Raw genomic sequence first — 27,762 nt, forward strand, 5'->3', positions numbered from 1 at the left:
GCTAGAATAAGCGCTTTGGACTGCATGGATTGATCAAATCACACAGACAAAGACTAATGATGCATCCTTAGTGCAGTATATAGGGAATAGGGTGCCATTTGGGATACACCCAAAAACTAAAGTACCATCCTCTCCTGGTTCATCCACTAGTTCTTCTTTCTCCAGTGCGGTCTCTGACTGCTCTCTTCTCAGGGCCTTGATCTAAGAGCAAATAGATGAGAACAGTTCAATCCTGTTATCATCAGATTGGCATCTATTCCATCTCAGTTCCGTCAGTCAATTAGTAGGGGTTCACAGGGGTTCACAGTCAAATATTTCATGCATAGATTGGTACCTTTTTTCTCATTTGGCAGACCAACAGGAACTCGGTCAAGAATAATGGCACCGATTGGCGGCACTGTTGTAAGCAGTCTCACTTAAACCCTCATATCCGCCACCCCATTTGACCTAGAGACTTAAGATTTGTATGCTGGTGTCTTTACTCATGCTGAATACATGTTCCTCAAGGACACATAAGGTCTGTCAGGATCTCTCTCTCTCTCTATCTAAAAATAAGGAAACTACTATCAATTCTCTTTTTCGACCATGTAATGGTAATGCTTACAATTATTATACAAAAATCTTATTTGCATGGATTTAAAGTCAATTTCACTCCAAATTTGGTATTTTAACTCATCACAATGGCCGCTAAAGTGTTTGAGAAAATAACTTAATTCATAGATGGCCACACTATACCAGTAGATGCATATTAGCACATATGCTAATATGCTACAATCTGCTCAAAAATACCCTCCACAGTGTTCAATCAACTTGAAATGTATCGACGCTGTCATAGATATCCCTAAGATGAATCACACTGAATTTGGTATTGATTGTCTGATTGTCTCAAAAAACAAGGAAACTAGTCATTATTTGCTTATATGACACTAATGCAAAAAAATATTTTCGCCTCATGAACCATATGTCAGATTCACTCCAGATGTTGTATTTAGACTCATGGTTGCACATCAGTTAAGATAGTTCCTACATGGTAGAGTGCTTGCTTTGTTATCCAACTGATCTTGTGTCCTTTTGTCATCCTGTGAACCCCGTTCATTGCCGCGCACAACTAAAAATGTTTTTTCAAGTCTTAAAATACACTGCTCAAAAAAATAAAGGGAACACTTAAACAACACAATGTAACTCCAAGTCAATCACACTTCTGTAAAATCAAACTGTCCACTTAGGAAGCAACACTGATTGACAATACATTTCACATGCTGTTGTGCAAATGGAATAAACAAAAGGTGGAAATTATAGGCAATTAGCAAGACAACCCCAATAAAGGAGTGGTTCTGCAGGTGGTGACCACAGACCACTTCTCAGTTCCTATGCTTCCTGGCTGATGTTTTGGTCACTTTTGAATGCTGGCGGTGCTTTCACTCTAGTGGTAGCATGAGTCGGAGTCTACAACCCACACAAGTGGCTCAGGTAGTGCAGCTCATCCAGGATGGCACATCAATGCGAGCTGTGGCAAGAAGGTTTGCTCAGTCTGTCAGCGTAGTGTCCAAAGCATGGAGGCGCTACCAGGAGACAGGCCAGTACATCAGGAGACGTGGAGGAGTCCGTAGGAGGGCAACAACCCAGCAGCAGGACCGCTACCTCCGCCTTTGTGCAAGGAGGAGCAGGGGGAGCACTGCCAGAGCCCTGCAAAATGACCTCCAGCAGGCCACAAATGTGCATGTGTCTGCTCAAACGGTCAGAAACAGACTCCATGAGGGTGGTATGAGGGCCCGACGTCCACAGGTGGGGGTTGTGCTTACAGCCCAACACCGTGCAGGACGTTTGGCATTTGCCAGAGAACACCAAGATTGGCAAATTCGCCACTGGCTCCCTGTGCTCTTCACAGATGAAAGCAGATTCACACTGAGCACGTGACAGACGTGACAGAGTCTGGAGACGCCGTGGAGAACGTTCTGCTGCCTGCAACATCCTCCAGCATGACCGGTTTGGCGGTGGGTCAGTCATGGTGTGGGGTGGCATTTCTTTGGGGGGCCGCACAGCCCTCCATGTGCTCGCCAGAGGTAGCCTGACTGCCATTAGGTACCGAGATGAGATCCTCAGACCCCTTATGAAAACATAAGCTGTTGCGGTTGGCCCTGGGTTCATCCTAATGCAAGACAATGCTAGACCTCATGTCGCTGGAGTGTGTCAGCAGTTCCTGCAAGAGGATGGCATTGATGCTGACTGCATTGACTGGCCCACCCGTTCCCCAGACCTGAATCCAATTGAGCACATCTGGGACATCATGTCTCGCTCCATCTACCAACGCCACGTTGCACCACAGACTGTCCAGGAGTTGGCGGATGCTTTAGTCCAGGTCTGGGAGGAGATCCCTCAGGAGACCATCTGCCACCTCATCAGGAGCATGCCCAGGCGTTGTAGGGAGGTCATACAGGCACGTGGAGGCCACACACACTACTGAGCCTCATTTTGACTTGTTTTAAGGACATTAGTGTGGTTTTCCACTTTAATTTTGAGTGTGACTCCAAATCCAGACCTCCATGGGTTGATAAATTTGATTTCCATTGATAATTTTTGTGTGATTTTGTTGTCAGCACATTCAACTATGTAAAGAAAAAAGTATTTAATAAGAATATTTCATTCATTCAGATCTAGGATGTGTTATTTTAGTGTTCCCTTTATTTTTTTGAGCAATGTATATATGTTTAGGTGTTTAACACTTTATTCAGACAGTATTTAAATGATATGGGGAAGCAGGCAAGAGTGAGAAACAATGGGAAGGGTGGACCCAGGGATTGAACCCTGGTCTCCTATTGGGAGATATACAGTGTATGTGACATTTCAAGCCTTGAATTGGAATTTTACGGACCTGTCGGAGGAAGTTGTCATCTCTCAGTCTGTCTCTTAGGAGGAGAATATCAGCCTGTCGGTTCTGCTGGTGGTTCCACTGTGGGTTCTGCCGGACAGTCAGGGTCAGGTTCTCGGAGTCGTGACAGAACCTCAGCAGATGAGAGTGGACAGCCCACACCTGGGACAGACCGGCCGGAGGCGTGGCCAGGGGGTTGGGGGGGCTGATGAAAGACAGGCAATCAATCCTTCAATCAATCAATTATGCCAAAGGGAAATTTGGTTGTCAAGCAGTAATCACACAAAAACAAAAAAATACATACAATTTACACTCAATTCATTTAAATGGATAGCAAACATGTTGTGATATACATCACATGGTCAACTTGAATACAGGTGGTTGACGTTAACAACCCTTGTCTAATTTTCAAAAATCTATTCAAATAATGAGATGTATCCACCAATACAAAAAGAGGAATAGTTTGACAGCCTGCCGTAATGCTTTGTGGACAACGACTCTCATTGTTAGGGCAGAGAGACAAGTACACTACATGACCAAAAGTATGCTCATTGAACATCTCATTCCAAAAACATGTTGGTCCCCCATTTGCTGCTAAGGATACCTGCCTGGGGTGGCAGGTAGCCTAGTGGTTAGAGCGTTGGGCCAGTAACTGAAAGCTTGACAAGGTAAAAAATGTGTTGTTCTGCACCTGAACAAGGCAGTTAACCCACTGTTCCTAGGCCGTCAATGTAAATAAGAATTTGTTCTTAACTGACTTGCCTAGTTAAATAAAGGTTATATAAAACAGCCTCCACTATTCTGGGAAGGCTTTCCACTAGATGTTGGAACTTTGCTGTGGGGACTTGCTTCCATTCAGCCACAAGAGAATTAGTGAGGTCGGGCACTGGTGTTGGGCGACTAGGCCTGGCTCGCAGTTGGCATTCTGTGAGCACTCTGTGAGCTTGTGTAGCCTACCACTTCGCGACTGAGCTGTTGTTGCTCCTAGAAGTTTCCATTTCACAAAAACAGCACTTACCGTTGATCGGGGCAGATCTAGCATGGCAGGACATTTACAAACTGTCTTGCTGGAAAGGTGGTATCTTATGACGGTGCCATGTTGAAAGTCACTGAGCTCTTCAGTATGGGCCATTCTACTGCCAATGTTTGTCTATGGGGATTGCATGGCTGTGTGCTCAATTTTATACACCTGTCAGCAATGGGTTTGGCTGAAATAGCAGAATCACATACTTTTGGACATGTACTGTATAAACTAGACCAGTAGCTGAAAGCGTGATCACATGACATCCCCTCGGTTTAACATGTGACTTAAGAGACCAAGACAGTCAACTATACAGTGCCAAATGTGTGTGACTGAATGTGAGTGTTCAGTGTAGGAGTGTGCCATTGATGATCCTGTCACATCTTGGGAATAGAGACATGAGGGTTATACTTAACCCTTAAAGATAAGATCTAGTCCCTATCGTTCCATATTCTAATAATATTCTGACAAGGGTTGGAAAGACTGGCTTAATCATTATTTATTTTTATGATTTATGAGTGGGCCAGATTGGTAGGGCATACCGCTTTGGAAATTCCCATTTTTCCCTTTCACATATTTTTTGCATGCTTATCTGATTTGGAGTAGGTTTCAGGGAGTTTCTATCTAATACCTACACCTTTTTGCCATGTTTCTTCCACCTATTCAATCCTCTCATTTCTCCACAAGGGTATAGAGCTAGAGGTCGATTTGGAATTGGGCATGACTGTGTGAGCAGCCCCAGAGGCTCTGCGTACCTGCTTACTCCTGTTTCATAGTATACAGATGATACAGTATAAGAGTAATAGTTTGACGTAATATAATGTCATGGTATATATCGTACTGTGTGAGTAGCTCCAGAAGCTGTGTGTGCCCTCTGTTGTGTGCTAGCTGCAGGGGGGTGACCCCCTCCTCGTTGGGCAGAGTCACTGCCATCAGTCCTCCCGGCTGGCACAGCAGCAGCTCAGCCAGGCAACACAGACCCCAGCGCACAGCCAAGTGAAGAGGGGATTCTCTGGGACGCAACTCTGAGGAAAAAGGTAGAGAAGGAAGAGGTGTGAGGCGGAGGGGAGAGTGAGAGAGAGAAAATTCACACATAATATGACACTTGAAATGTCTTTATTCTTTTGGAACATTTGTGAGCGTAATATTTACTGTTCATTTGAATTGTTTATTTCACTTTTGTTTATTATTTACTTCACTTTCTTTGGCAATGTAAACATATGTTTCACATGCCAATAAAGCCCTTGAATTACATTTAATATAATTGAGAGAGAGAGAGAGGTAAAGAGAGGAAGGGTGTAAGGGAGAAGGTGTAAGTGAGAGAGAGAGAGGTGGGTGGAGGGAGGGAGAGAGAGAGAGAGAGGGAAGAGGAGTGAGGCGGTGGGGAGAGAGAGAGAGAAGGAGCATGGAAGGGAGAGAGACAGAGGTAAAGAGATGGAGGGAGGGTGTAAGGGAGAGGGTGTAAGTGAGAGGGGGGGGCAGAGGGAAGAGGAGTGAGGCGGTGGAGAGAGAGAGAGAGAGCATGGAAGGGAGAGGGAGAGAGAGAGAGAGAGAGGTAAAGAGATGGAAGGAGGGTGTAACGGAGAGAGAGAGAGAGCTTTGTAACTTCAATTAGCCTCAATAACCAACATCCAGGGATAAGACCAGGAGGGGTTTATTAGAGACCCACTTCCAACACTGCTGTTTGTCCCAATGATCTCCTCTCCTCTGCTAAACTGTACACCTCTGCTCTACTAACCTAGTTAACGCAATTTACAGTTTACCCTAATAAAGGCCCACTAACATACTGCCTGACTGGCACCAAACAAGATGGCGCCGGAGGGTAGGGCTGCCGTCTCATCGGCTCTTAACCAACCATGCTATTTTGTTTGTTTTTTCGCGCTGTTCGTAACTTGTTTTGTACATGATGATGCTGCTACCGTCTCTTATCACCGAAAAAATCTTCTGGATATCATAACCAGGATTACTCACCACAAATTGGACGAGGAGTTATTTTTCAATTGGTCGGACGTGAGGGATATACTACAGACACCCGACCAGGCCCAGATCCCCGTGATTCGCAGGAAAAGAAAACGCAGGTTTTGCGGAAAGAGATCAGGATGCCTTGTGAGGATCACGTGACGAGTGGCTAATCTGCCCTTGCCTTCCGTTCTGATGGCTAATCTTCAATAGCTGGGAAATTAATGGGACGAACTGAAAGCACATATATCCTACCAATGGGACATTAAAACTGTAATATCTTATGTTTCACCAAGTCGTGGCTGAAAGACGACATTAAGAACATGCAGCTGGTGGGTTATACACTCTATCGGGAAGACAGACCAGCAGCCTCTGGTAAGACACGGGGCGGGGGCCTATGCATATTTGTAAACAATAGCTTGTGCACAATATCTATGGAAGTCTCAGGGTTTTGCTCGCCTGACATAGAGTATCTCATGATAAGCTGTAGACCACACTATCTACCTAGAGAGTTTATCTGTATTTTTCATAGCCGTCTACATACCAACACAGACTGAGGCTGGCACTAAACCGCACTCAATGAGCTGTATTCCGCCATAAGCAAACAGGAAAACGCTCATCTAGAGGTGGCGCTCGCAGTGGCCGTGGACTTTAATGCAAGGAAACTTACATCAGTTTTACATCATTTCTATCAGCATGTAAAATGTGCAACCAGAGGGAAAACAATTCTAGACCACCTTTACTCCACACAAAGAGACGCATACAAAGCTCTCCCTTGCCCTCCATTTGGCAAATCTGACCATAACTGTATCCTCCTGATTCTTGCTTACAAGCTAAAATTAAAGCAGGAAGCACCAGTGACTCAATAAAGAAGTGGTCAGATGAAGCACATGCTAAACTATGGAACTGTTTTGCAAGCCCAGACTGTAACATGTTCTGGGATTCTTCCAATGGCATTGAGGAGTACACCACATCAGTCACTGGCTTTATCAACAAGTGCATCGAGGACGTCGTCCACACAGTGACTGTACGTACATACCCCAACCAGAAGCCATGGATTACAGGCAACATTTGCACTGAGCTAAAGGGTAGAGCTGTCGCGTTCAAGGAGTGAGAAGCGTATAAGAAATCCCGCTATGCCCTCCGACGAACCATCAAACAGGCAAAGCATCAATACGGGACTAAGATTGAATCGTACTACACCGTCTCCGGCGCTCGTCGTATGTGGCAGGGCTTGCAAACTATTACAGACTACAAAGGGAAGCACAGCCGAGAGCTGCCCAGTGACATGAGCCTACCAGATGAGCTAAATAACTTCTATACTTGCTTCGAGGCAAGTAACACTGAAACATTCATGAGAGCAATAGCTGTTCAGGAATAACTGTGTGATCACGCTCTCCGCAGCAGATGTGAGTAAGACCTTTAAACAGGTCAACATTCACAAGGCCACTGGGCCAGACGGATTACCAGGACATGTACTCAGAGTAAGCGCTGACCAACAGGCAAGTGTCTTCACTGACATTTTCAACCTCTCCCTGTCTGAGTCTGTAATACCAACATGTTTCAAGCAGACCACCATAGTCCCTGTGCCCAAGGACACTAAGGTATCCTGCCTAAATGACTACCGACCCGTAGCACTCACGTCAGTAGCCATGAAATGCTTTGAAAGGTTGGTAATGGCTCACATCAACACCATTATCCCAGAAACCCTAGACCTACTCCAATTTGCATACCGCACCAACAGATCCACAGATGATGCAATCTCTATTGCACTCCACACTGCCCTTTCCCAGCTGGACAAAAGAAACACCTACACTACCATTCAAAAGTTTGGGTTAACTAAGAAATAAAGAAGAAAAAAAAGCTTTTTTTGTCCATTAAAATAACATAAAATTGATCAGAAATACAGTGAGACATTGTTAATGTTGTAAATTACATTTGTTGCTGGAAAAGGCTGATTTTTTATGGAATAATCAGTCTCAACGTCAACAGTGAAGAGGCGACTCCTGGATGCTGGCCTTCACGATAGGTGTTGGTGTTTTGCGGGTACTATTTAACCTGTTGGGGATGGGGGCGCTGTTTAGACTATTTATGCTAATTTGGCTAATTTTTTAAACGGCTTCCCACAAAATCCTTGATCGTACAATATGCATATTATTATTATTATTGGATAGAAAACAGTCTATAGTTTCTATAGGAGTTGAAATTTTGTCTCTAAGTGGAACAGAGCCCATTCTACAGCAATTTCCCTGACATGGAGTCAGATTTGAGAAATGTTGGCCACTCTTCTGAAGTCAGTTAAAAGGGCACTGTCGTTGCTATGACTATACGGACACTTCTTACGTCTTCCCCTGGATGCCTTTACGTGATGACGATTCCAACGGGGTCGATTGCGCGTTCACAGGCCCTACAAATGAAAAAACCCTGAAGCTAGTCATTCTTTGGGAGCTGCGTCATGAGCCTAGAGGACACCGGCGCGCACCTGTTCCAAGCGTTAGTTTAGCCTGTTATATTTCTCCGGTCATCTTTTCACTCGTTATAGGAGTTAAAAACATCATAAGGTAGTTAATTTAAAGCGTTTTATAGCAATTTATATCCGTTTAGTGCGATTTTGGGACATTTATTTTTGCAACGATGTGAAAAGTTGGGCACGCTTTTCAGTTCATCCCGAACGCAGTTGACATTTCCACATGGCAAGAGGACAGCTTTCCACCAAAAGACGATTTCTCCCAAGAAAGGATCCTTTGCCCAAGATACTGATGGAAGAACAGCTCAAGGTAGGACATTTTTATTATGATAAATCGTGTTTCTGTCGAAACATTTTAGTGGCTTAGGACGCCATGTTTTTTGACGTAGCTTCGCTTGGCGCAAACTGTATTGAAAAGTAAGGATAAATTAAAAAATGTAATAACGCAATTGTATTAAGAATTAAATTGTCTATCAATCCCTGTCCACCCTATATTTTTTAGTCACGTTTATGAGTATTTATGTATAAGAGTAGATCACTGTCTAAGTGGCGCAAGGACTTTTTCTTTACCAGCTTGTCTACATTTCACATTGTCTAACCATGATTTTGGTGGCTAAATATAAACATTTTCGATCAAACTGTATATGCATGTTGTAATGTGATGTTACAGGAGTGTCATCGGAAGAATTCTGAGAAGGTTAGTGAAAAAATTAATATCTTTTGGCGATGTTGACTTTTATCGCTCACTTTGGCTAGAATCAATGCTGGGCTGCTAATTGCTATGTGCTAAGCTAATATAACGATTTATTGTGTTTTCGCTGTAAGACACTTAGAAAATCTGAAATATTGTCTGTATTCACAGGATCTGTGTCTTTCGATTCGTGTATGCTGTGTATTTTTACGAAATGTTTGATGATTAGTAGTTAGGTAAACACGTTGCTCATTGTAATTATTCTAGTCCATTTGTGATGGTGGGTGCAATTGTAAACTATGCCATCTACCTGAAATATGCACTTTTTTCTAACAAAACCTATCCCATACCATAAATATGTTATCAGACTGTCATCTAATGAGTTTTTTTGTTGGTTAGGGGCTATAAATATCTTAGTTTAGCCGAATTGGTGATGGCTACTGGTGTTGGTGGACAAATAAAAGATGGTGGATTATGCTAATGTGTTTTTAGGTAATAGATGTACATCTTTACATATTGTGTCTTCCCTGTAAAACATTTTAAAAATCGGAAATGTTGACTGGATTCACAAGATCTGTGTCTTTCATTAGCTGTATTGGACTTTAATGTGTGAAAGTTAAATATTTTAAAAAAATATTTTTTTTGAATTTCGCGGCACTGGTTTTTCAGTGGGGGGGGGGGGGGGGGGGGGTGTGCCGCTAGCGCCACGCTGATCCTAGACAGGTTAATGAAGCTGCCAGTTGAGGACTTGTGAGGCGTCTGTTTCTCAAACTAGACACTAATGTACTTGTCCTCTTGCTCAGTTGTGCACCGGGGCCTCCCACTCCTCTTCGTATTCTGGTTAAAGACAGTTTGCACTGTTCTGTGAAGTGAGTAGTACACAGCGTTGTACGGGCTCTTCAGTTTCTTGGCAATTTCCAGCATGGAAGCCCCTTCATTTCTCAGAAAAAGAATAGACTAACGAGTTTCAGAAGAAAGTTCTTTGTTTCTTGCCATTTTGAGCCTGTAATTGAACCCACAAATGCTGATGCTCCAGATACTCTACTAGTCTAAAGAAGCCAGTTTTAATACTTCTTTAATCAGAACAACAGTTTTCAGCTGTGCAAACATAATTGCAAAAGGGTTTTCTAATGATCAATTAGCTTTTTAAAATGATCAACTGGATTAGCTAACACAACGTGCCATTGGAACACAGGAGTGATGGTTGCTGATAATGGGCCTCTGTACGCCTATGTAGATATTCCATAAAAAGTCTGCTGTTTCCAGCTACAATAGTAATTTACAACATGAACAATGTCTACACTGTATTTTTGATCAATTTGATGTTTAACTTAATGGACAAAAAAATTGTTTTTATTTAAAAAACAAGCACATTTCTAAGTGACCACAAACTTTTGAACGGTAGTCTATGTGAGAATGCTATTCATTGACAATAGCTCAGCGTTCAACACCATAGTGCCCTCAAAGCTCATCACTAAGCTAAGGACCCTGGGACTAAACACCTCCCTCTGCAACTGGATCCTGGACTTCCTGACGAGCCGCCCTCAGGTGGTAAGGTTAGGTAACAACACATCCGCCACGCTGATCCTCAACACACGGGCCCCTCAAGGCTCAAGGGTGCGTGCTCAGTCCTCTTCTGTACTCCATGTTCATGACTGCATGCCCAGACACGACTCCAACACCATCATTAAGTTTGATGATGACACAAAAGTGGTAGGCCTGATCACCGACAACGATGAGACAGCATATTGGGAGGAGGTCAGAGACCTGGCAGTGTGGTGCATGGACAACAACCTCTCCCTCAACGTGATCAAGACAAAGGAGATGATTGTGGACTACAGGAAAAGGAGGACCGAGCACACCCCCATTCTCATCGACGGGGCTGTAGTGGAGCAGGTTGAGAGCTTCAAGTTCCTTGGCATCCACATCACCAACAAACTAACATGCTCCAAGTACACCAAGACAGTCATGAAGAGGGCATGACAATCTATTCGCCCTCAGGAGACTGAAAAGATTTGTCATGGGTCCTCAGAACATCAGAAGGTTTTACAGCTGCACCGTCGAGGGCATCCTGACGGGTTGCATCACTGCCTGGTATGGGAACTGCTCGGCCTCCAACCGCAAGGCTCTACAGAGGGTAGTGCGGTAGGACCCAGTACATCACAGGGGCCAAGCTTCCTGCCATCCAGAACCTCTTCACCATGGGGTGTAAAGAGGAAGGCCCTAAAAATTGTCAAAGACTCCAGCCACCCTAGTCATAGACTGTTCTCTCTGTTACCACACGGCAAGCGGTACCAGAGCACCAAGTCTAGGTCCAAGAGGCTTCTTAACAGCTTCTACCCCCAAGCCATAAGACACCTAATAAAATCTAATAAAATGGCTACACAGACTATTTGCATTGTCCCCCCCTCCCCACTACGCTGCTGCTACTCTCTGTTATTATCTATGCATAGCCACTTTAATAACTCTACCTGCATGTACATAATTACCTCAATTACCTCGACCCCAGTGCCCCCCGCACATTGACACATTGACTCTGTACAGGTACCCCCCGTATATAGCCCCTGCTATTGTTATTTACTGCTGCTCTTTAATTATTTGTTATTCTTATCGAGATTTTCTTAAAACTGCATTGTTGGTTAAAGGCTTTTAAGTAAGCATTTCACTGTAAGGTCTACACCTGTTGTATTCGGCACGTGACAAATTAAATGTGATTTGATTTAGTCCCATAACCCTACAACTGTTACTCTTCATGGTAACACCACGGGTTGTTTGCATGAAGCTGGTCTCAAGTCGAGCGGATAACTTTACAATATCCACTTTTTACGTTTGGAAACAACAGACAAACTAGGATTTAGCGGTGAACACCTACCACGGATTCTATATTCACTTGCATAATATACCCTGATATATGCCTAGTATACCCTAAATATTCAAACAGAGGGTAAGTGGGGTTTTCATATTCTGCTCAGAATGGTAATAGGCTGATGTCATAGGCCATGTTACCCAATTAGATCACTTAACTGTGGAAATTCATGGAAAGACATTTGTGTCGTTTTGCTATGAAACAGACTGCCATAACTACATTATCGCCTTAATGAGATTTGTCATTTACATTAGAGGTTTACACACACCCACGTGAAACACACACACACACACACACACACACACACACACAGAGACAAATACACATGCAGGCGCACACACACACGCTTATTTAACCCTGCCTATACCCTAGGGCTACTTCCAGTCCGTGAAGCTCTCCTAATCAAATAACACGCTGGTTAATTGGCATTGATGAATTTAACAGAGCTCCACATGTCATGTAGCCATGGCCACTTTCCGACTGCTGGGCAGCAAGCATGCAAAAATGAACTGAATGACAGAGGAAAGAGAGAAGGGATGGAAGGAGATAAAGAAAAGGGAACTTAGAGGAAAGAAAAGTTGAAGAGTTCACCTTCTTTGGAGTCTTGGACACGGTTGAGACAAGACAATGGGAAGAACAACTAAGAATTCGGTCCAACTTTTCACTCATCCAAAATAATCCCACACAAGAATTCGTATGTAGCACGTGTGGATACATCTGAAACTCCCTACTTGTAAAGTATTTTCTTTATTGTATGCATTCACCTAGACCTAGCAGTCCGCTCTCTATGTTGATGCTTGTATTGTATGACAACAATAGAAAGGTCACATGAAACTTAGACCTAGCAGTTGTATCATGTAAAGAAACCCACTCTCACCCTCTCCAGATGGACTAGCCAGTACATTCCAGCTGTGGGGGATATCCAAGTTGGCCATGGCCAGGGCCACACGGCGGTCCATTGCCCAGCGAGAGCTCTCCTCGCTCAGGCAGAAGCGGCTGCTCAGCTCCCTGTGGTCGCTGGAGCTCAGGCGGTGACCGTGGGTTACTAGGTGCTCAGCCAGATCCTGTGGGTAGGGTTGAGACAACAACATCAAATCAATCTTTATTTACACTGAACAAAAATATAAACGTAACATGCAACAATTTCAAAGATTTTACTGAGTTACATTTCATATAAGGAAATCAGTCACTTGAAATGAATTCATTAGACCCTAATCTATGATTTCTACATGACTGGGTCAAGATACATTAACAAAAGGTGGGGGCATGGATCAGAAAACCAGTCAGTATCTAGTGTGACCACCATTTGCCTCCTGCAGCATGACACATCTCCTTCACATTGAGTTGATCAGGCTGTTGATTGTGGCCTGTGGAATGTTGCCCCACTCCTCAATTACTATGCGAAGTTACTGGATATTGGCGAGAACTGGAACACCCTGTTGTACACGTAAATCCAGAGTATCCTAAACATACTCAATGGGTGGCACGTCTGGTGAGAATGCTGGCCATGGAAGAACTGGGACATTTTCTTCTAGGAATTGTGTACAGATCTTTGCGACATGGGGCCATGCATTATCATGCTGAAACATGAGTTGATGGCAGCGGATGAATGGCACGACAATGAGCCTCAAGAGCTTGTCACGGTATCTCTGTGCATTCAAATTGCCACTGATAAAATGCCATTGTGTTTGCCTACCCATACCATAACCCCACCATCGGGCACTCTGTTCACAACATTGAATCTGCTCGCCCACACGACGCCATGCCCACTTTCTGCCATCTGCCCGATACAGTTGAAACTGGGATTAATCCTTGAAGAGCACAGTGCCAGTGGCTATCGAAGGTCATTTGACACTGAAGTCGGTTACAACGCCATCTGCGGTCCAGTAAAGACCCTGGTGAGGACACAGGTAAGCTTCTCGAGATGGCTTCTGACAGTTTGTTCAGAAATTCTTTGCTTGTACAAACCCACAGTTCCATCAGCTTTTCATGTGGCTTGTTTCAGATGATTCCACAGGTGAAGAAGCCGGATGTGGAGGTCCTGGGCTGGCGTGGTTACATGTGTTCTGCAGGTTTGAGGCCGGTTGGACATACTGCCAAATTCTCTAAAATGACGTTGGAGGTGTTTTATGGTAGAGAAATTATTAAATTCTCTGGCAACAGCTCTGGTGGACATTCCTGCAGTCAGCATGTGAATTGCACGCTCCCTCAAAACGTCAGACATGTGTTGCATTGTGTTGTATGACAAAGCTGCACATTTTAGAGTGGCCTTTTATTTTCCCCAGCACAAGGTGCACCTGTGTAATGATCATGCTGTTTATTCCTTTTCTTGATATGCCACACATGTCAGGTGGATGGATTATCTTGGCAAAGTAGAAATACTCACTAAAAGGAATGTAAACTCATTTGTCCTCAACATTTTTGAGAAATAGACTTTTGGTGCATATGGAACATTTCTGGTATATTTTATTTCTTTACATGTCGCGTTGATATTTTTGCTAAATAGCACATTTCATACAATAGTAGCAGTGCAAAGTGCTTTGCATACAATATTATATTATGATCATATTATTCCACCATAGCTGGTTTTATCACCATACATTTTTTGTGTTTGTGTGTGTAGCAATGTGCATGCCACCCAACCTGAGAATCTATCTTTTTCAGCTATATATTTCCTGTGTTTGAGGGGTGCAGAATACACTTGTCACTGTATCTCTCACATAGTTGACTGGATTGATTGATTGTGACTCCTTCACACTCTTGCTTGTGCCGGTCGTTTTTTCCTATTTACATTACGACCGTCAAATTGTTTGAAACGACCTGTCAACACAAACAGGTAATGGCTGAAATGGGCTCAATTGGATGTAGTGTCTTTCTGTTGAATCTACAGTACCAGTCAAAAGTTTGGACAAACCTACTCATTCAAGGATTTTTCTTAATTTTTTACAATTTTCTACATTGCAGAATAATAGTGAAGACATCAAAAGCATGGAATAACACATATGGCATCATGGAGTAACCAAAAAAGTGTTTAAACAAATCAAAATATATTTTATATTTTAGATTCTTCAAAGTAGCCACCCTTTGCCTTGATGACAGCTTTGCACACTCTTGGGATTCTCTCAACCAGCTTCACCTGGAATACTTTTCTAACAGTCTTGAAAGAGTTCCTACATACGCTGAGCACTTGTTGGTTGCTTTTCCTTCACTCTGCGGTCCAACTCATCCCAAATCATCTCAGTTGGGTTGAGGTCGGGTGATTGTGGAGCACTCCATCATTCTCCTTCTTGGTCAAATAGCCCTTACACAGCCTGGAGGTGAGTTGGGTCATTGTCCTGTTGAAAAACAAATGATAGTCCCGCTAAGCGCAAACCAGATGGGATGGCTTATCGCTGCAGAATGCTGTTCGTAGCCATGCTGGTTAAGTGTGCCTTGAATTCTAAATAAATCACTGACAGTGTCACCAGCAAAGTACCCCCACACCTCCTCCTCCATGCTTCATGGTGGGAACTTATATGTGGAGATCATCCGAATCTCACAAAGACAGGGCAGTTGGAACCAAAAATTGAATATTTGCACTCATCAGTCCCAAGGACAGATTTCCACTGGTCTAATGTCCATTGTTCCTTTTTCTTGGCCCAAGCAAGCGTCTTCTTATTGGTGTCCGTTAGTAGTGGTTTCTTTGCAGCAATTCGATCATGAAGGCCTGATTCACACAGTCTCCTCTGAACAGTTCATGTTGAGATGTGTCTGTTACTTGAATTCTGTGAAATATTTATTTGGGCTACAATTTCTGAAGATGGTACCTCTAAATGAACTTATTCTCTGCGTCAGTGGGTAACTCTGGGTCTTCCTTTCCTGTGGCGGTCCTCATTAGAGCCAGTTTCATCATAGCACTTGTTGGTTTTTGCGACTGCTCTTGAAGAAACCTTTAAGTTCTTGACATTTTCCAGATTGACTGACCTTCAGGTCTTCAAGTAATGATGGACTGTCGTTTCTCTTGGCTTTTTTGTTATTTTGCTGTTCTTCACAAAATATGGACTGGTTCTTTTAGCAAATAAGGCTATATTCTGTATACCAACACTACCTTGTCACAACACAACTGATTGGCTCAAATGCATTAAGAATGAAAGAAATTGCCAAAATGTACTTTTAACAAAGCATACCTGTTAATTGAAATGCATTCCAGGTGACTACCTCATGAAGCTGGTTGAGAAAATGCCAAGAGTGTGCAGAGCTGTTATCAAGGCAAAGGGTGGCTATTTGAAGAATCTCAAATATAAAATATATTTTGATTGTTTAACACTTTTTTGGTTACTACATTATTCCATATGTGTTATTTCGTTGTCTTCACTATTATTCTACAATGTATAAATAAATAAAAACCCTTGAACGAGTAGGTGTGTCAACTTTTGCCTGGTGCTGTATATGAATGCTAAAGTTGTTGGTATCGCGCCGTCCCAACCTTCGCTCTCTCCTCTTCCATCCTATCATCTCTTCCCTCTGCTCAAACCTTCTCCAACCTATCTCCTGATTCTGCCTCCTCAACCCTCCTCTCCTCCCTTTCTGCATCCTTTGACTCTCTATGTCCCCTATCCTCCAGGCCGGCTCGGTCCTCCCCTCCCGCTCCGTGGCTCATTGCGAGCTCATAGAACAGGGCTCCGTGCAGCCGAGCGGAAATGGAGGAAAACTCGCCTCCCTGCGGACCTGGCATCCTTTCACTCCCTCCTCTCTACATTTTCCTCTTCTGTCTCTGCTGATAAAGCCACTTTCTACCACTCTAAATTCCAAACATCTGCCTCTAACCCTAGGAAGCTCTTTGCCACCTTCTCCTCCCTCCTGAATCCCCCCCCCCTCCCCCTCCTCCCTCTCTGCAGATGACTTCGTCAACCATTTTGAAAAGTAGGTCGACGACATCCGATCCTCGTTTGCTAAGTCAAACGACACCGCTGGTCCTGCTCACACTGCCCTACCCTGTGCTCTGACCTCTTTCTCCCCTCTCTCTCCAGATTAAATCTCGCGTCTTGTGACGGCCGGCCGCCCAACAACCTGCCCGCTTGACCCTATCCCCTCGTCTCTTCTCCAGACCATTTCCGGAGACCTTCTCCCTTACCTCACCTCGCTCATCCTTGACCGCTGGCTACGTCCCATCCGTCTTCAAGAGAGCGAGAGTTGCACCCCTTCTGAAAAAACCTACACTCGATCGCTCCGATGTCAACAACTACAGACCAGTATCCCTTCTTTCTTTTCTCTCCAAAACTCTTGAACGTGCCGTCCTTGGCCAGCTCTCCTGCTATCTCTCTCAGAATGACCTTCTTGATCCAAATCAGTCAGGTTTCAAGACTAATCATTCAACTGAGACTGCTCTTCTCTGTATCACGGAGGCACTCCGCACTGCTAAAGCTAACTCTCTCTCCTCTGCTCTCATCCTTCTAGACCTAACGGCTGCCTTCGATACTGTGAACCATCAGATCCTCCTCTCCACCCTCTCCGAGTTGGGCATCTCCGGCGCGGCCCACGCTTGGATTGCGTCCTACCTGACAGGTCGCTCCTACCAGGTGGCTTGGCGAGAATCTGTCTCCTCACCACGTGCTCTCACCACTGTTGTCCCCCAGGGCTCTGTTCTAGGCCCTCTCCTATTCTCGCTATACACCAAGTCACTTGGCTCTGTCATAACCTCACATGGTCTCTCCTATCATTGCTATGCAGACGACACACAATTAATCTTCTCCTTTCCCCCTTCTGATGACCAGGTGGCGAATCGCATCTCTGCATGACTGGCAGACATATCAGTGTGGATGACGGATCACCACCTCAAGCTGAACCTCGGCAAGACGGAGCTGCTCTTACTCCCGGGGAAGGACTGCCCGTCCCATGATCTCGCCATCACGGTTGACAACTCCATTGTGTCCTCCTCCCAGAGCGCTAAGAACCTTGGCGTGATCCTGGACAACACCCTGTCGTTCTCAACTAACATCAAGGCGGTGGCCCATTCCTGTAGGTTCATGCTCTACAACATCCGCAGAGTACGACCCTGCCTCACACAGGAAGCAGCGCAGGTCCTAATCCAGGCACTTGTCATCTCCCGTCTGGATTACTGCAACTCGCTGTTGGCTGGGCTCCCTGCCTGTGCCATTAAACCCCTACAACTCATCCAGAACGCCGCAGCCCGTCTGGTGTTCAACCTTCCCAAGTTCTCTCACGTCACCCCGCTCCTCCACTCTCTCCACTGGCTTCCAGTTGAAGCTCGCATCCGCTACAAGACCATGGTGCTTGCCTACGGAGCTGTGAGGGGAACGGCACCTCAGTACCTTCAGGCTCTGATCAGGCCCGACACTCAAACAAGGGCACTGCGTTCATCCACCTCTGGCCTGCTCGCCTCCCTACCACTGAGTAAGTACAGTTCCCGCTCAGCCCAGTCAAAACTGTTCGCTGCTCTGGCACCCCAATGGTGGAACAAACTCCCTCACGACGCCAGGACAGCGGAGTCAATCACCACCTTCCGGAGACGCCTGAAACCCCACCTCTTTAAGGAATACCTAGGATAGGATAAAGTAATCCTTCTGACCCCCCCCCCCCCCCCCCTTAAAAGATTTACATGCACTATTGTAAAGTGGCTGTTCCACTGGATGTCATAAGGTGAATGCACCAATTTGTAAGTCGCTCTGGATAAGAGCGTCTGCTAAATGACTTAAATGTAATTGTAAATGTATTTAACGCACTGTCCGACAATTACATCACAAGAAAGAGAAGAAAGATAACTTTATTTTGATGTGTTAATTTTTTTGTGGAATTGAAGAAACAAATAATTTAATACAATTCAAATGTTCACAAATTAGATGCGCTGAAATGAAAGCAACTTCCAAAAAGGAACACTCGGATTATAGTGATATTATGCCTGATCTCGCAAACAATGTAAGGTGTGTTTAGATAAAACATCAACGGGCTTGGCTCTCGATTATATCTATCTGATGGTATCCTGCTATTGACACACTTGATGAAATACGCAAGAGAAATCGACAACAGAAATTAATGATGCAGTCTAGATAGTGCAAGTGAGTCCATGTAGACAGAGTAAAGGAGCCCGCATACTAGGTTCCGTTTTCTCCTAACAGAACTCGGCTTGGCTAAGCGAATTTCTGTGTGTGGGAAATACTCCCTTGAAACCCTTTTCTGCAGTGGGCTAAATTAGGGTCCCACAGGGTGTTTCTTGGTAGTCTTAAACAAATCTACTTTGAAACAAAAGTATACACCTCACACACATGGTTATGGGCATAAAAAAATCAGACACCTGTACCATGTCAGATATATAGTTGAAATGTATTACATTTTGCATCCCAATATTACACTTCATATGAAACCATTTCACATACAGTAGAAACACTTGACATACAGTTGACTCATTATGAAATTATGAAAAAAATGAATAACTTTTCACCCATGAGGTCACTCGAGGGTGATTTGGTAATATGACTGCATGAAAGGGCTCTAAGACCTTCCTTCGCCTGAAAAACTTGAAAACCCCCCCGCAATATTAATTGTATGTCCCTCTTGAGACGATGTAGCAACAACATAGCCAGTATACACTTCCTCGAAATAGTCTGAATTAATCTCAGCTAAATCAAGAAATTCATTTTTAAGTTTTTGCAGAGGAGGTCTTAGTAGTGCAAGTTTACATCTAACTGAGGTTTTTGGTGAAGTATTTCTCAAGTAAAAAAATGTGCAAGAAAACTAGTCTCGCCTCCCGGGTGGCGCAGTGGTCTAGGGCACTGCATCGCAGTGCTAACTGCGCCACCAGAGTCTCTGGGTTCGCGCCCAGGCTCTGTCGCAGCCGGCCGCGACCGGGAGGTCCGTGGGGCGACGCACAATTGGCATAGCGTCGTCCGGGGTAGGGAGGGTTTGGCCAACCAAGGGGGCCAGGTACACGGTGTTTCCTCCGACACATTGGTGCGGCTGGCTTCCGGGTTGGAGGCGCGCTGTGTTAAGAAGCAGTACGGCTGGTTGGGTTGTGCTTCGGAGGACGCATGGCTTTCGACCTTCGTCTCTCCCGAGCCCGTACGGGAGTCGTAGCGATGAGACAAGGTAGTAATTACTAGCGATTGGATACCACGGAAATTGGGGAGAAAATGGGATAAAAAAAATAATAAAAAATAAAAATAAAATAGTCTCTCGTTGATTGACAACAAACACTTCATTGAAGAATCCTGTCCACAGTTCCCACCTCTACTAGTTCCCACCTCTATCCTGTCCACAGTTCCCACCTCTACACCTCTACTATCAAATCACACTTTATTTGTCACATACACGTGTTTGCAAATGTTATGTAGCGAAATGCTTGTACTAGGAGTTGTACTGTTGACCAATCACCGGTGAAGGTGCACAGACTTAAGCTGCCGAACTTCGACTTGCCTCAAGAAAATAATTTGTTTGCACGACCAGCCGGAAAAAATGCTGCCGTACACCAAAACGGACAAATACGTCACAAAATGTAATCATATATAAGCGATTGGGAAGCATGTGACAGGCTTTAGTGTTTGGTGTTTTGTTCCTCACCTCTATGTTAATTGATTCATATATGCAAATACACTGTATGTTTATGCAAATTATGCACATATAATTGTCTATATTTTTACACACAAACATACCTGGTACAATAAGAACATGTATATACAGTATGAGTACATTCTACGAAAAACAATAGTGACATTTTACAAGAAATGTAATACCTGAATTCCCACCAAAATCCCTGAACTCCATTCATTATTTGTCCGGGCCAGTAAAATGTTTTATGTGCTACAATTCAGTCAATTTCTGCTGGATAATAAAAGTTGATCATTTTTGCAAAATCCAGTTGAGTATCTTCATCCAAATGTTCCAACCGTTGCACTTATTATAATTGTTTTTAAAACCTTTTAACAATTTCAATGACTGTTGCTACTGTGTGCGTGTGTTTGTGTAACTGTGTATGTTTGTGCACATGCTCGTGTGTGTGTGTGTGTGTGTGTGTGTGCGTGCGTGCGTGCAAACACTACCTGAGCATCGTCCTGGACGTACTTGAGCCTGGACCCTCCCACACAGGTAAAAGGTGTGGTCTCAGAGTAGAGGTAAGCACAGACTGAGACAGTCTCAGCCAGGTTATGACCTACAAAACATTGGGAAAGGATGTCACACCACAGTGTGTTTACAATGGTGTAGAGTAGTGTTACCCAACTCCAATCCTTGAGCACACATTTTTGTTGTTGCCCCAGACATACCCACCTGATTCAGCTCGAGGGCTTAATGATTAGTTGACACATTTAATCAGTTGTGCTTGTCCGGGGCTACAACAAAAATGTGTACTGTTGGGGGTACTCGACGACTGGAGTTGGAAAACACTGGTGTCGGATGAAGTTGCAGCAGGTTAGCGCTTTCATCATGAATCTTGTTCTGGAGGCAACTTTGCAGAGTGGTCACTAGCTGGCAAAGTCACAAAGTAATAAAATCGGATTTTAAACATAACCTTTACCCGTAACCTTAACCACACTGCTAACCCGAATGCCTAACCCTAACCTTAAATGAATATCATTAATTTTTACAATATAGCCAATTTTGACTTTGTAGCTTGTCCATCTAGAGTAAATCGCTCAGTTCTGCTTCAAGGACAAGACTCATCCCAATAAAAGTCAAACTGCGAAGTTGCCCCTAGACGTGGATCTTCGGTCGGTTTAGAAATTTCCTCACTAATGGTTAAGTTTAGGATCGACAGAGGGGAAGTTGATCCTAGATCTGTCCCTGGGGGAAACTTTGTTGAGAAAAAGCATTTACAACAGGAGGCCACACAAGGTGCAGGCTTTTGTTCAAGCCTAGCACCAACACACCTGATTCAACTAATTAGGCTACATTTGAAGAAATAATGTCAGGTTTGCTAGTGCTGAAATGGAGCAAAACCCCAGGGGAGTGGTGTTGTAGTAATGTGTATTGTAGCCAGCCAGCTAGGGGAGAGTTTACAGTTCTCCAGGGGTCTCTCCATTGTTGGTATTGTTTATGGGGTGCTGAGTCTGACTGTTTCCCTCCTGAGAGAAAGCTGATAAGATAGTACATCCTTTCATAGCCCAGTCTCACACGCAACATACTGTATATGTCACAAATGGCTCCCTATTCCTAAATTAGTGCACTACTTTTGACCAGGACCCATAGGACTCTGGGCAAAAGTAGTGTACTATGTAGGGAATAGGGTGCCATTTGGGAAGCACATTTTTGTGGTTGATCCCCACGGGTCATAGGGTTCACTCACAGAGAACTCTGGGCACATGCACACACATAGGTCATAGAGATGGTCATAGGTCATAGGCATCTTTACGATGGCAGTTACACACAACACACACACTCACCTCTCTCCCTTTGGGGTGAAGTTTCTTGTTTTTCCTCCCCAATCCTAACCATTAGTAGGGAAATGCTAAACTGAACACAGATCAGTGTCTAGGGACAACTTCACTCTACACCGTTTCTCTCACCAGGCACGATGAAGCAGAGCATGACATCGTTCTGGGCTCTGATGACATGGGCAAGCGTAGAACCTTCTAGAACGATGAAGATCTCTGCCTCCTTTGGCAAGGGGTCTGGGGCCTGCAGCAACGCAAACACCTTGGCCTGCCCCTGAGGGGAGGGGTAAGGGAGAGAGAGAGAGAGAGAGCGGGGGAAAGATAGAGAGACAGGTATTTGATACGATCATTTGCAGTTAGGATGATCTAGTAAAGATATACAATAAATCCTCCCGCAGCATACTTTATGAAGACATCTTTCCCCCCAACTCAATAAAAAGAGGAATGTTCCAGTCTCTGCTCAGATCTGATCTACCCTGATCTTCGCAGCCCAGAACACATAAGACCACTTATCTGGGAGCTATGCGCCAAACAACTAGAGATGTGTACACTTTCACATTAAACCTTAGATTGATGTGAATGGTATATTTGCATGACAATTCAAGTTCTCTCCATGTCGCTCAAGTTTGGAGTCATTCTTGGAGACCTATAAGACAAATGGAGAGCAACTGTTTTGGGCTTGGTTGTCTTCCATTCTTGTCAGGATAGCTCCTGGATTTAACGGTGCATGAGATACAGTATAATGGTGAATTGAAGGTAAACAAAAGGGGCCACTTTTGTTTACCTCTTGACCCGCTCTCTCACTGGGGAATCACCTTATCTGTTTCTGTTCCACTCCAGCTTACCTAGTCTCCCACCATCGTAACACAGGCACTCACGCACAGTTCTCCTTCCCTCCACCAAACTCTCTCACACACTCTCCTGTCCAACACTGTCTAGCCTAAAAACCAAACTATTGAGATAAACCCAATTTTTGCATCAAACAATCTCATTCGTGCCCTCAACATAAACCCAGCCTAACCTATAGGACACCAGGTGCAGAAGCCTCAAAGGTATAACTCTGGCTAATATTGAACATAAATGAGAGAATGGGGGTGTGAAACCACAGATCGGGACGTAAGGGTGCAGAGGGTGCTGCAGCAACCACTGAAATATCCCAAAAATAACATATACAGTTGAACTCTGAAGTTTACATAGACCTTAGCCAAATACATTTAAACTCAGTTTCACAATTCCTGACATTTTATTCCAGTAAAAATTCCCTCTCTTAGGTCAGTTAGGATCCCCCCTTTATTTTAAATGTGAAATGTCAGAATAATAGTGGAGAGAATGATTTATTTCAGCTTTTATTTCTTTCATCACATTCCCAGTGGGTCAGAAGTTTACATCCACTCAATTAGTATTTGGTGGCATTGCCTTTAAATTGTTTAACTTGGGTCAAACATTTTGGGTTGCCTTCCACAAGCTTCCCACAATAAGTTGGGTGAATTTTGGGCCATTCCTCCTGACAGAGCTGGTGTAACTGAGTTAGGTCTGTAGGCCTCCTTACTCGCACAGGCTTTTTCAGTTCTGCCAACACATTTTTCCATAGGATTGAGGTCAGGGCTTTGTGATGGCCACTCCAATACCTTGACTTTGTTGTCCTTAAGCCATTTTGCTACAACTTTGGAAGTATGCTTGGGGTCATTGTCCATTTGGAAGACCCATTTTTCAACCAAGCTTTAACTTCCTGACTGATGTATTGAGATGTTGCTTCAATATAGCCACATAACTTTCCTAGCTCATGATGCCATCTATTTTGTGAAGTGCACCAGTCCCTCCTGCAGCAAAGCACCCCCACAACATGATACTGCCACCCCCGTGCTTCACGGTTGGAATGGTGTTCTTTGGCTTACAAGCGTCCCCCTGTTTCCTCCAAACATAACGATGGCCATAATGACCAAACAGTTCTATTCTTGTTTCATCAGACCAGAGGACATTTCTCCAAAAAGTACGATCTTCGTCCCCATGTGCAATTGCAAACCGTAGTCTGGCTTTTTCATGGCAGTTTTCGAGCAGTGGCTTCTTCCTTGCTGAGCGGCCTTTCAGGCTATGTCGATATAGGACTCGTTTTACTGTGGATATAGATACTTTTGTACCTGTTTCCTCCAGCATCTTCACACGGTCTAATTCTGTTTGCACTTTTTGCACCAAAGTATATTTAATCTCTAGGAGACAGAATGAGTCTCCTTCCTGAGCGGTATGACGGCTGCGTGGTCCCATGGTGTTTATACTTGCATACTATTGTTTGTACAGATGAACATGGTACCTTCAGGCATTTGGAAATTGCTCCCAAGGATGAACCAGACTTGTGGAGGTCTACAATTTCTTCTTCTGAGGTCTTGGCTAATTTCTTTTGATTTTCCCATTATGTCAAGCAAAGAGCCACTGAGTTTGAAGGTAGGCCTTGAAATACATACACAGGTACACCTCCAATTGACTCAAATGATGTCAATTAGCCTATCAGAAGATTCTAAAGCTATGACATAATTTTCTGGAATTTTCCAAGCTGTTTAAAGGCACAGTCAACTTAGTGTATGTAAACTTCTGACCCACTGGAATTGTGATAGTGAATTATAAGTGAAATAATCTGTAAACAATTGTTGGAAAAATTACTTGTGTCAAGCACAATGTAGATGCCCTAACCAACTTGCCAAAACTATAGTGTTAACAAGACATTTGTGGAGTGGTTGAAAAACGAGTTTCAACAACTCCAACCTAAGTGTATGTAAACTTCCGACTTTGTTGTCCTATTTTATTAAATCAGAAGTTATTATCCTGGGTGACCTAAATTATGATTGGGAAATAGAGGCTTCAGACAATATAAAAGACACGCAATGATCTAAACCTAACCCAGCTGGTGACTAAGCCTACACATCCCAACCCTGAAGATCCTTCAAAATCTGATTGATCTTATCTTAATGAATACACCAGATAAATATGTTTCTACATGGAAACCATGTGTTTGATGTATTTGATACCATTCCACTGATTCCGCTCCAGCCATTACCACGAGCCTGTCCTCCCCAATTAAGATGTCACCAGCCTCCTGTGGTGAGAATAGAAACATCTCAGCCTTGTTTCATCACAAAGAGGAACTTTAAAAACTTCAATGAACAGAATTTTTTATATGATCTTTATTTTAGTGACCTTGGTGGTATTTCAGCCAACCCTGAACTTGATTTAGCTTTGAGCCTTTTTGCAGATGTCTTCAATACTATTGTGGATAATCATGCTCTCTTCAAAAAATGAAGGATTAAAGGTAGATCGAATGCCTGGTACACTCTAGAACTATCAGAAGTCATTCATTAAAAGAGATGATGCTTGGGTCAAGGCCAGGAACACAGGTTTAGGCCCAGACTGGCAAGCTTTTAAGCAACCGAGGAATCATTGTGTAAGGCAAATCAGAAAGGCTAAATCTGATTATTATGTAACCGCTCTTTCAGATTAATGGGAACCCGGCTAAATTAAAAAAAACTGTCCGGGATCCTCCTCATCAAAAAAGCTGACTAGCATAGCCTAGCCTAAAGGGACAGGGATATCATATAATATAATTTTCATGAAATCACAAGTCCAATACAGCAAATGAAAGATAAACATCTTGTGAATCCAGCCATCATTTCCGATTTTTAAAATGTTTTACAGCAAAAACACAATATGTATTTCTATTAGCTAACCACAATAGCCAAAGACTCAACCGCATATTTTCACCATGTTTCTACCGCATAGGTAGCTATCACAAAACCAACAAAATAGAGATATAATTAGTCACTAGCCAAGAAACAACTTCATCAGATGACAGTCTTATAACATGTTATACAATACATTTATGTTTGGTTCGAAAAATTTGCATATTTGAGGTATAAATCATAGTTTTACATTGCAGCTACCATCACAAATAGCACCGAAGCAGCCAGAATAATTATAGAGAGCAACGTGAAATACAAAAATACTCATCATAAAACATTTATGAAAAAAATACATGGTGTACAGCAAATGAAAGATAAACATCTTGTGAATCCAGCCAATATTTCCGATTTTTTAAGTGTTTTACAGCGAAAACACAATATATATTTCTATTAGCTCACTACAGTTGTAACGGTTGTCCTCCTGCACATTTGTGGCCTGCTGGAGGTCATTTTGCAGGGCTCTGGCAGTGCACCTCCTGGCACAAAGGCGGAGGTAGCGGTCCTGCTGCTGGGTTGTTGCCCTCCTACGGCCCTCCTACGGCCTCCTCCACGTCTCCTGATGTACTGGCCTGTCTCCTGGTAGCGCCTCCATGCTCTGGACACTACGCTGACAGACACAGCAAACCTTTTTGCCACAGCTCGCATTGATGTGCCATCCTGGATGAACTGCACTACCTGAGCCACTTGTGTGGGTTGTAGACTCCGTCTCATGCTACCACTAGAGTGAAAGCACCGCCAGCATGCAAAAGTGACCAAAACATCAGCCAGGAAGCATAGGAACTGAGAAGTTGTCTGTGGTCACCACCTGCAGAATCACTCCTTTTTTGGGGGTGTCTTGCTAATTGCCTATAATTTCCACCTTTTGTCTATTCCATTTGCACAACAGCATGTGAAATTTATTGTCAATCAGTGTTGCTTCCTAAGTGGACAGTTTGATTTCACAGAAGTGTGATTGACTTGGAGTTACATTGTGTTGTTTAAGTGTTCCCTTTATTTTTTTGAGCAGTGTATATTGGTCATAATGTTCATGGCTCCCAAGTGGCGGGAATGGCGGAGAGTCAAGCGGAGAATGACGTGATGAACAGAGCGAGGAACGAGATGGAGTCACAATCCATGCCAGGCACACCTGTGAGCTCTGGAACTCCACCTACGACAAGGCAGAGTCAACATACCTGGCTGGTTCATCAGGTCATCAGTTCACCCTGACATTTCCAGTCCTCTTCTGACAACAGAACTTGACCAACTGCTTACCAGGCACAGCAAGGGCCGTCCGGATTGTTATGCTGTTCTGCTATTCCAAGGATGTGTAACCGAAAAGAGAGATACCACGAGTGGGCACAGAATACCAACTGGGATAGATGCCGAGGCGAATGTCGCTTACCAGTGAACCTCCGGGTGTTCATCATTAATACTGTGTGTCAGAAGTTTCTGTCCATGACTGATGCAACCAGAAAAAGCATTACAGACTGAGTTAATGAGTACTTGAGGTCACCGAAAAAGTCTAGACATGGCCTGCTCTCCCTTATGCAAGAAAATAGACACTGTCCCATGTTGACTACAATATGTACTGTAGGTTATGTTTACTTGTCAGACTGCACAGTAGCCTAATAAACAAAAGCAGGTGGCTTATATCTTCAAAATGCTTTAACTGCTATATTATCCAAATGTAAAAGCATATACAGTACTGTATTTCTTCATCAGCATCTTTATGCTTTCGTTAATAAAATAATGCTAAAAAAAACTCACAAGGTCACATTGTACAAGGTCACAAACGCACAAGGTCACATTGTACAGCGCCAT

General features: G+C 43.8%; 1 protein-coding gene across 1 annotated transcript; it reads right to left on the reverse strand.

Moving 5' to 3' along the window:
- Positions 1-27,762, reverse strand: LOC129852893 (rho guanine nucleotide exchange factor 28). Its single transcript, XM_055918501.1, has 7 exons — positions 27,709-27,762; positions 22,367-22,508; positions 20,906-21,015; positions 12,751-12,937; positions 4,732-4,915; positions 2,873-3,074; positions 1-201 (listed from the first exon to the last, which is right to left on the reverse strand). The coding sequence occupies exons 1-7, from the start codon at positions 27,760-27,762 to the stop codon at positions 34-36; spliced, it is 1,047 nt and encodes a 348-aa protein (XP_055774476.1). The 3' UTR covers positions 1-33.

This window comes from Salvelinus fontinalis, chromosome 4 (assembly GCF_029448725.1).
Source record: "Salvelinus fontinalis isolate EN_2023a chromosome 4, ASM2944872v1, whole genome shotgun sequence".
Taxonomy (NCBI): Eukaryota; Metazoa; Chordata; class Actinopteri; order Salmoniformes; family Salmonidae; genus Salvelinus; species Salvelinus fontinalis.